Below are 10,397 nucleotides of genomic sequence, written 5' to 3'. Positions count from 1 at the left end.
TTCTACTTAAAAAAATGAAAACAAGATGTCAGCATTTCATTTTCCAGCAAGAGAAAGTACACTACCAATAGTGTTACCAGGTATTTCTGTAGAGCTGGAGGGATTCTGCTGGGTAGTTATCACTCTCTTGCTCCATACTCCTCCCATCCATGTATTCTAGACTTTTGCTGTGCTTGAACATGGAAAAACCTCACTGCTATGTCCAGGTCTATTATAGCTGCCATTTGACCTTTCTGTTCATATTTCTACCTTCTTCACTTTCCCATGTGAATTGCCCAAGAGCTTCTCACATGTGACGCCACACAAAATTCCATCTAATTTCATTTTTTCTTCTCTCTCAGGCTTGCTCCTGCAGAAAGAACAATGGAGAAAATGCTTCTATACACAAATGACATTATAATAAAGTGTCTTCAGAGTCCTTATAAATAAGGTTTATTTCACCCAACATGTTCCCTACTTGCCACTCAGCTCACTTGAGGGAACAAAAAGAAAAAATATTACCATTTCACCCTTACCCTGTCAGATAAATTGTAAGTCTTATTTTATTACACTACTGTTTCTCAGCTTCAACATCAAATTAGCAACATAACCCTTCTCAGAAAAAAAGGAACAAACAGGAATCAATGGACAATCTCATATCACACTACTAGTGGGCAATTAGTGAAGAGAAACAGAAGGATGAACATGATGATACTTTCACTAGGTAAACAAAGTTTATCTGTAAAATAGATTTATTGCTAAACGTAGTCCAAAGCATCAATAAAAATTGTGTGTGCCATTTGGTCTTTCATTCATTAAGCACACTGATCTTTGAAAACATGACTCTGACTAATGAGCTGTGTTAAGTGGCTCTTGGATCCTTATTTTGTTGCTGTTCTAGTGAAAGATCTGGACTCACAGAAGCTGATGAAAGAAATAAAAGCTTCAGTGCTTCTGCACTCAAATATCAGCTTCTCAACCTAATCTCTAGGACAATTCTCAATTTATTTACTTCAAAATTACAAGCATCACAAAATCCTTTTTAAGAGCTTGCCTGAAGTAGATTTTGTCATCACAAATGGAAGAAGGATCAAGGATGCAGAGTTCCCAGTTAGGGAACTTCACTACACTCATCAAGAGTATTCTGAAGAGTACCAATAAAAAGACTGCACCACTTCCAACCACTCAAGTATTTAACTCAAATAATGCATTACTTACTTGTTCTAAGAAAGCAGACGGCATGTCAAAAGATGCAGAAACAACTGTTTCAGCTTTTCTTGGAACTTTCACTGAAAAGATTTGTGGTTAAGTTTTACCAATTTAACTAGGTCCATCCAGGTATTGAAAAAGAAGTGAAATTATTCTATCTAATGAATCTTTCAAAATTGGTGACAAAATACAGCTTTCTTCCAAAAACAGGTGCGTGTATTAATTTCAAGATTGAGCATCAACAATGGTTCTTACAACCAACCATAGAATTCATTGTAGAATAGGCACCCTTTTTTTCAAAAGGTTTCAAGACACTTAATCTATTTGGCTTAATAAGATTTACTTTTTTAAAAGAAATCTTTTGTTGCTAGGCAGAACAGAAAAGTAATTTAAAAATAAGGTGAATCCAGCAGACACCCAGAGAAGCAGCTCCATCACCGCACAAACCAACATGTTTTAATATCAAGACTTCTTAATTCAGAAACTTGTTGAGGACTTTACGCAGTTTGGCAGCAAATAAACAGCTCCTGTAGGCTAAGGAGGCAGCTTGGGTTAACACAGTACTAGTCGATTTGCCTAACTGAAAGGCAAGTTACATTTTCTTTCACTTCAGTGTGAGTTTTCCTTCAGCAGCAATAGTCGTAGCTTGACTTCACCTTTGTACCATAGTACATGGAAGAACTATTCAGCTTGTATTTTTGGCAGCGCTCCTCTTCAAAAATCACTCAGCACGCATTGATTGTACTCAACAAAAATCAAGGCAAAGCTTTGTAAATCCCTGGAAATGTTCCATTCTGAATTTCTAAAGCCACTTGCTTTGGGTAAGATGAACAAATTGTCTTACAACAGTCTACGCTGTACATACACACAGTTGGCAGGAAGGATTTTTAATCTTCTCAGTGGAGGATGGTAGCCTCATCATTTTAGCTCCAATAAAAATACTAGAACTCCAGTTATTACTTGATAGGCAATTTCCAATTTCAAGCCACACCTGTTTAAAATTTCTTTTGACAATTCACTTAAGCTGTGTTATCACAACACTACTAAGAGTAATGGAAAAAGTCATTTGGTGTTTTGCAGGGAGGGAAAAAAAAAAAAGCAAAAAGATATGAAAGAGAAACTGCTAAACACATAGAAATAAATGCAACTCAACACAAGGTAGGGAATGTAGCAGCCATGAATACGCAAAACTCCACACACACTGATTCCTCATTACTTAATCATGACAAAACTATGCCCAAAGACTTGCCACAATAGTTTTCTCTTAGAGGTCAAAAACTAAGTTAAGTTCTGAGTGATCATTTATTATATTTATTTTTTCCCATATTGTTTGTCTTACTCGGAATAAGTATGTATGTATTAGGTGCATTTATTTTTTCACTATTTAACCAACCACTGGTGATGGGAAGGAAGTGTTCTGTCAACTTTCAGCTGAGTGTCCCTATTGAGTGCAGCCATCCAGCTACAGTGCAGCTCACTTCTCCGAGTTTTTGCGAGCATTAATTAGCTTCTGTCGCATCGCCTTGTTTCTGGCCCTGTTTTCTTCATACTGGAAGACAGATAAGGAAATTAATAGATCAGCTGTTATCATTAAACAGATAAATCAAATTTAAAAGTGTAGAGAGCATTTATTACTCAGGAACAGAAACAATCTCTTTGACTGATGGATTAGAAATGCAGTTCTTGTTAATATCTATGTATCAGTTCATTTTTACTTTGAAATTAACATTTATTTGATTAAAATACACGTTTCGAAGTTCGAGGTTATTAAGCTAAAGAGCATTAAAACATTCTAATAAAGAAGATTCAGTTAATCTTATGGAGGAACTTAATTATACAGCCATCTGATGTATGACAGCCACACTTCACACATGAACTAGGGAAAAAGTTGCACTGGTGCTATTCTAGAGCACAGGTCAGGCTCGTTTCCTTCTAAAAGATACTGATTAATATAAGTGTGTCTGCCTTCCAAAACATGAATTTGTCATCACAGACTTGGTCTATTTTTGATTCTAGTCATTAATTATGTGCACAAATAAAGTATATCAGGATGAAAGGAACAAAGGCAAATTGAGGTTAAGGTGTTTTGGGTGGTTTTATGGTTTAAAAAAGAAACCCAACAGAGACAGGACTCCAGTGTAAAATGGAACCAAGAAAGCCTTCACAGTTCAGGTGCAGGCATAAGATGACCATGCTTTCGAGTATGCCCCTGCACTATCAAAAATCCTGAAGAGGCTAACTTTCTTTCTCTGCAGCCAAAAAGGAAACCTTTTCATGGCTAAAAGAAATGAAAAATTAAAAATCAATGCATGATTTGACATATATTTTGTGAGAAGCAAATTATTCTTGGCCTTAATTTAGAGCATGTATTTGTTCAATTTTTTAATAATTGGTATCAAGAATAAAACCCAAGTAACCCACAAATACTCAGTTTTCTATATAATGTAATAAACTACTAAGGAGATTGATTTTGGAAAGGATTTGCAGTTTTCCACTCATTATACTGATTGGTTTATAACTGAAATAATGGCCCAAAATATTACTTAACATTTACAAAATGCTTAACTTTTTCCCATGCCAATATTTAATTTTTCAATAACCCATCCAGGTTTTTATGTAGAATGAGAACAATGGATCTTTAAAAGCTACATCTGTACCTATGCTATACTTGTGAACAGCCTTTCGGGGACTTCCTCGTAATGGCATATCAATGTAGCAATATTTTAAGAAGGCAGACAAATATAGCCATCAAGAACTCTTTTTAATGTAAAGGCTTCAACTTCACTGGAACAAAGAAAAATAAGATTACATGGAAAGTAACTTTACTTCATTATTTTCCTGACCTGTGCTACAGTTTTTCAGGAAGAGAAAAAAAAAAAAAAGTATTTGACACAAGCAGATGAAATTAATTACCACACACTGACAGAGGGAAAAGAGAGGGCCCAAACTCTTCTGGCTATCCTGCACCTGAAGTTTCCCATTTTAGGGATTTATGATACCTATTATATATAATAACAGACTGTGAAATCTATGTCAAAATTAATAAGTACAATCTCAAGCTAAAAGGTGTGTGAAAAAATCATTTATGTGTTCTGTCATGTAGGCATGACAACCACAAATATAAAGATCGTTGATACTCTCCTGAAAATGTGCCCATTAGCTAGTAAATCTACTGAAACTCCTAGAGTCTTCCATTCCTTCCTATCTGCAGGAGTAGTACAGCAATGAGTAGGTCCTAAGCAGCAGTATTTTCATTTAGGGCCTAACTCAGCAACTCATCAAGTAGTTTAATTCAGTATAACTGACCTCAGTAATAAGTGTTACTCATGCAGAAGTAATCATTACTGCTTTATATTCTATTTGTGTGAATACCACTACAACAACAACAACAAAATAAATCAAGAAGAAACAGAAGAAATCTGTGGTCAGTTCCTATTTGTAATATTTGTTTGGTTAAAATGTGTGTTTGCCTATTTTTGTATATCCAAAAAGAGACCATGCCATTTGTTAAATTCAATTTTACCTGACAAATTTATCAAAAAAAGTTTATATATGGTCTCAAATGCCGACTCCAGAACATGCTTACATTTCAAGGCCTGTTTATTGATTTGCACTACTTAGTAAAAAGCCACTCTATTTCTATCCCATGGACTTCTTTTTTTGTTAAGCATTTAACTCATAGTAAATTTGTTCCTTACCTCTTTCTTTAAACACTTCCGCATCTCACGGTCAATATCATTGCAACGGCCAAAGAATTTCAAAATGTTGTGCTATCAGTTAGGGAGAAAAAAAGAAAATGTTCAATTCAAAAGTTTCTTCCTCTGAAGTTCTAAATTTCTTAGAAGTCACTTGCCTTCTGCAACATATCCCGGTCTTCTTTCCTCTTTCTCTTTTTGTGAAAAATTATGCTTTGTAACCTTTTTACTTAGTAGCTACAAGTTAGAGTTACTCCTGAACCTCATTTGAGCCACCACCCACCTTGCTGAAAGTTGAAGGTAATCATTGTATTGTATAACCAGACTAAAATAGGATACCTAAGCTGAAGCTATGAAGTCTAAATGTAGAACATACATTTTATTGATCTAGGAGTCAGTCTTACAACGTCCAGTTACACCAGCTTGAATAACGTACAAAAAATAAATATTCTGAACTCCAGTTTGTGATACAGAAAGACTTAGGGAGACCTACAGGCACCCTGGAGGCAATATCCTCTATGCTTTAGTTTTCACTATATCTTCGTGGCCTAGAGAGGCAAATCATCCATCACCCCATCACCCCAATCACATTCGGTACAGAAGATGCAGGCACTAGGTTTAAATGACTGAAACGTTAGAAACAGTATAAAAAACTTGGGATTAAGTTTCTCCAGATCTTGAGGTTAATAGATAAGATGCATTTACCATCTTTATAACACAGGCCAATTGTGGGCTTTATGCATACTGAAGTGTTACTTAGTTTCTGAAAAACTGTAGGCATTGTCCTCATGAGGGCATTCCCCAGCTAAGCTGATGAGATTCACCGTAAAAATCTGTCCTCTTAGCCAGGATTTCCTAAAGCGATTTCATATTATCAGCCAATCAATCACTACCAAAATACACAATTCTACAAGGACTACTTTTTCAGAGTGACGCTTGCTACCATGCCACAGAATCTGGTAGCAGAGCATCCAAGTGTCAAGCAATTCAGAGGACCTGGAGGAGTGGAGGTTTTAGCAGCTATACAATCAATAGAGATAATTTGACCAATCTTTTAGAGAACTAATTATTTTTATCAAAAAAGACCATGAAGAACAAGACATGAGAATGAAGTCACTTCTGTGTTTCAGAGGGAAACCCAAGTGCATTTCTGTAGTTGACAAGCAGCTAGATGGATTTATACAAGTAATACAGGAACACTCTTCAGAATTCAAACAGTGGACAAGATTTTAACCAACAGAACATGACTGAAAATAGAAGTGGGTTTATAGAGATTATGACAAACTGTAGCAGTGCTATAATTAGCTTGTTTATACCTCTCTGCTTTATAAAGGGCATCAGATGACACTCTGAAGCAGTTGCGTGTGATAAATGGTCGCTTTACCGCGAGCTGATATTGCTTTTACATTTTCATTTTAGCTAATACAGATTTCTTTTTGTATTCTGTTCCCATATCTGCATGTTAAATTTCAAGGTGAGTGCTCATGTTTCAAGCTAACTCCACTCTTACTAGTGCATACAGTGAGTTGCATCTACATTTATTTAGCCAGATTCCTAAACTGGCAACTTTTTAGCTCAGATTATGAGGAAAAAAGAATCAGTTTCTCAAAAAGTTATTATGTCTATTGCAGTGATACAATTGCAAGATAATATGCATTCCTTTCAGCTGGCACCTGTAAAAATAAGTCTCTTTAAAGCACACACTTGGTACCAGACTGGAGTTGTTAAAAAAAAAAAAAAAAAAAAACCTCTCCTCAGTAGATGCAAAACTTGATATAATGGGCAGGTTCTAGATTAGGAATAAAGTAAATCAAACTGACTTTTATGAAAATGCACACACAGGACACCCAATTAAAAAATAATGCTTTTCATCCCTCAGGAGTATTAATTTGAATTGTAGATGAAGGTTCTTAGGACATATTGGCATTATAACAAAACAGCAGTTAGTCACTGATAAATGACTAAGATCACTGACTTTTCAGATTACAGTGACTTCAATCTTAAAAGAATATTTCAATACATTTGCCTTGAATTTTAAACAAAAAGCCTTGCTCCCTTAAATGAGTGTGAAAGAAGCCATCTTCACCCCTTCTCTTCTGAAACTGTTAGCAAAAATACCTTCTCATAGTTGAGCAAAAGACTGACAAATGTAATTCCTCTTTATGTAAAGATCAACTTCAAACAAAACCAAGAGAATATAATCCTGTGTATGTCTGTATTATTGCTGTTCCTAGTCCCTTCATAAATCAAACTGGCAATAAATTCCTTTGAATCACTTGCTGCCAAGGAATTCAAGTACATCTTCTAGTTCCAGTTCCCTCTTAAACTCAAGACAGTCTAATAAGCTACATTATAAAAAAACCCCATGATACTTGTACATTAACATTCATTTTTATAAAAACAAAACAAAACACCAGTCAACAATTACTTTCAAGTAGCAAATGAGTATTTCTGGATTCTCTAGTCAAAGCATAGAAAGCCCAACTATGTAAGTACCAAAAAGTAGGACAAATCTGAGTATTTTCTTTCCTGATTGGATTTGTTTTCACAATTATGAAAAATTAATGGCAACATTTTAATTTTATATTGCCTATAGAAGTTTTATTCTCCTCTTAACTGAGAGTAATTTTATTTAGCAATCCTTTTGATACTAGAGTAGTTAATGTACAAGAATAAGTCTTCTTACTTAATTCTAGGTAATGAACACATTTAGCTACATTAAAACATTAAAGCTGTTTCAAAAAAAAAAAGTTAACAAAAAAAAGAAAAAACTAAAGTCTCTCCAATCATTCAGATTACCAAAAGCATTTTTCAGCAAATTAAAGGTTTTGAACTCAGGAGAAAAATATCATTCTTACACTTAAGGTAACTTCTAGTTTTAAAGCTCAAGGATGTTCTGTACAAGAACTTCGTACCTTACATTTAAAAAAATGTACACAGTGCACAGGAACAGACAGGAAGTACTACCTATGAGATGGCAGAACAGATTCCATGCTTACATTTCAAGATACTGCACTACAAGTGCCACCAAAAAATGATTAAATGGTGCTAACAAACCCAGTACAGTATAATCATTGCAAGTGAACTTAAGTATTAGAACTCTGATGCCTTCATTGTTGTAATTTAGAAATCATAAGAAAGTGTGGTACTGCAAATGTTTTTATATGTTAGTATAGCTACTTTAAAATCTGCAAAAATGTTATCCCTCTTTCATGCAAAACATCTCTCATATTTCGTGTATTATCAACCCTGTTTTTCTGTAATGACTTTTGCAAAGAAAAATTTAGAATTCTGCTCAAAACAGTAAAGCTAACATATGCATTGTCTTAGAATTTATGGATAACTGCATTACAAAAAAGTATAAACAACACACCTGAATTTGGAGGTGAAAATGTTGTAGATTCCATGTAATGGTGTAAACCATTGTTTTCACACTCATATTCAACATTTAAATATATTTTTGCCTCAGTGGAAGCTATGAAATTCAACTTTTTATGCACTAATACAGAAATATATCTCTATAGAACATCTATTGAGTATACAAGAGAGCTGGGAAAATAATTAACAATATTGCAGCAATGCTGCAGCTAGCTTTCATTGCAGTAGCTGACTTATACACCTACAGGTTTGCTACAGAGTAAATTTTTTAAAAAAAAGGCTTTTAAATGAGTGAGATGATTCTATCTTCTTGATCTTCTTGAAGCAATGAAGAGCCTTGAGAAGCCTGAAGACAATCTGGCATTTTACATCCTTGGGTAGGTGCCTATTAAGAAGATGGAAGTCAAACAGTAATTCACATTTAGCTCTCCAAGCACTGAATGCAAGGCATGCTGCGTGTCTGGATCCCCATCAACACATCTGCTTATAAATAGCCTAAAGCATCTGCCCAGTGGACAGCTGGAAGATGGAAATGCTGTGAGCATACAAAAAGAGAGCATTTGAAGTTGCTTTTATTATTGTTTTTTGAGGGGCACACAGTACTAGAAGGTGCAGAAGTTCTTTCAGTTCTTAAAACAGGTCCATACTTGTCAAGCTGTAGCACAGGAAATTTTAAGACATGTTTTATTTCCTAAAGAAATCACTGGCAAGATTTACACACAGTCGTCAGATACCTCTTCGTTGAAAACGTACTAGCTATGTTTCATGGGTGTTCTGCCTAGAGGAGGTTTTTCTCTTTATGATCTTATAATATTCTCACTAATTTATCTGACATTCATTTTCCCAACCCACCCACTCTTTTCTCTGCTCAAAACTCCTTACCTCCTTGTGACACTTCTTGAGCAGACTGATAACTAGGTTACATTCTTCAGTGTGCAGATGAGGAGACAGGTCTGGATGCATCTTTAGTTAGGGATAATTTTAGTAGTACGAGGACAAGAATCTGAGAAAACTTCCACCTGCCAACATTAAAATATGAAACTATAACTAGAAAGTTTGAGTTAACCACTGAAGACATTATCACACAGTATTACTTTAACAAAAAACATTTTAGATCAAAATGCAACTTTAACTGTGTAATATAAATTATACATATAGCACATGTCTGTTGTTCTACACAGCTCAAATGTTAAAAGTTATCTAGAAGTTTATATTCTTTGATGTCATGAACATAAGCATGCATTTGGGATTTTAATTTTCAGGGGCTCCCTAGTAGCATTCATCTTTCTTGAACTGCAGATTATCTTTTCATTTCCCTATATCAGTTTTCTTCTTTCTAGCTTTAATAAAGCTAAGTATATGTCATTGTCTTTCTATCTTCTACAAAGATGGATCAGAACAGGAAGCACAATGATATTTCATTACAGCACTCAGAGAACTGGCATCTTTTTTAGTTTTCGACGTGCTTTTTAAAAAATCCTGATCCAAAGTGCTAATGCTGCTTTAAAATCCAGTACTTAATCACTTAATCAAAACAGTAATGAGTGTTCTTAATTATGCCAAATTGGAATGTCCTTTCTTGCAACTTCATATTGCTGTCTCTTGCCCTTTCACTGCGCTCTACTGAAAAGCATCTGGATCTGTCTTCTATATAAATCCCACACTCCTTCAGATAGTGGAAGACAGCATTTAAGTTTCCCTCGAGTCTTCTCCTCTGAATGCCAAAGCAGCCCATCTCCCTTAATCTTGCCGCATGTGCCAGCTGTTCCACCCTCCTGACCCTCTTAGTTTCCTTTCTGCTAGACTCAGGGTTTTTTTTATCATCTCTGTTAGACTGCGGGACCCTAAGATGAACACAGGATTTCAGATGTGGCCTCAAGACTGACAAGAAGAGGGGAATAATAATGACTTCCCTTGCCTTGCTAGCTACCCTTGTAACACAGCCCAGTATGCTGGTAGCCTTTGTTGCCACAAGGGTGCACTGCTAAATCATGTTTCAACTTCATGTCAACCAAGACCCCCAGGGCCTTTTCTGCAGGGTGCTGTGGGGCAGGAGAAAACTTAACTTTAGAAATAAATGTTTATATTACCTCCCATTTAAATATATATATATATATATATATATATATAAACAGC

General features: G+C 35.3%; 1 protein-coding gene across 2 annotated transcripts in view; it reads right to left on the bottom strand.

The window, feature by feature from the left end:
* Window positions 1-308: 308 nt before the first annotated feature.
* CMC2 (C-X9-C motif containing 2) overlaps window positions 309-10,397 on the bottom strand; it is a 15,943-nt gene continuing 5,854 nt past the window's right edge. For both annotated transcript variants that reach the window (XM_026856515.1, XM_026856516.1), the window contains 3 exons: window positions 9,144-9,280; window positions 4,887-4,958; window positions 309-2,737 (listed from right to left, as the gene is read on the bottom strand). In XM_026856515.1, the coding sequence (XP_026712316.1) occupies window positions 2,663-2,737; window positions 4,887-4,958; window positions 9,144-9,224 (228 nt within the window). In that variant the 5' untranslated portion in view covers window positions 9,225-9,280 and the 3' untranslated portion in view covers window positions 309-2,662. The remainder of the gene's footprint in view (window positions 2,738-4,886; window positions 4,959-9,143; window positions 9,281-10,397) is intronic.

This window comes from Athene cunicularia (assembly GCF_003259725.1).
Source record: "Athene cunicularia isolate RWA chromosome 11 unlocalized genomic scaffold, athCun1 chr11_part1, whole genome shotgun sequence".
Classification (NCBI taxonomy): Eukaryota; Metazoa; Chordata; class Aves; order Strigiformes; family Strigidae; genus Athene; species Athene cunicularia.
The sequence above is the reverse complement of the archived record's forward strand: the minus strand, read 5'-3'. Positions and strand labels throughout refer to the sequence as shown.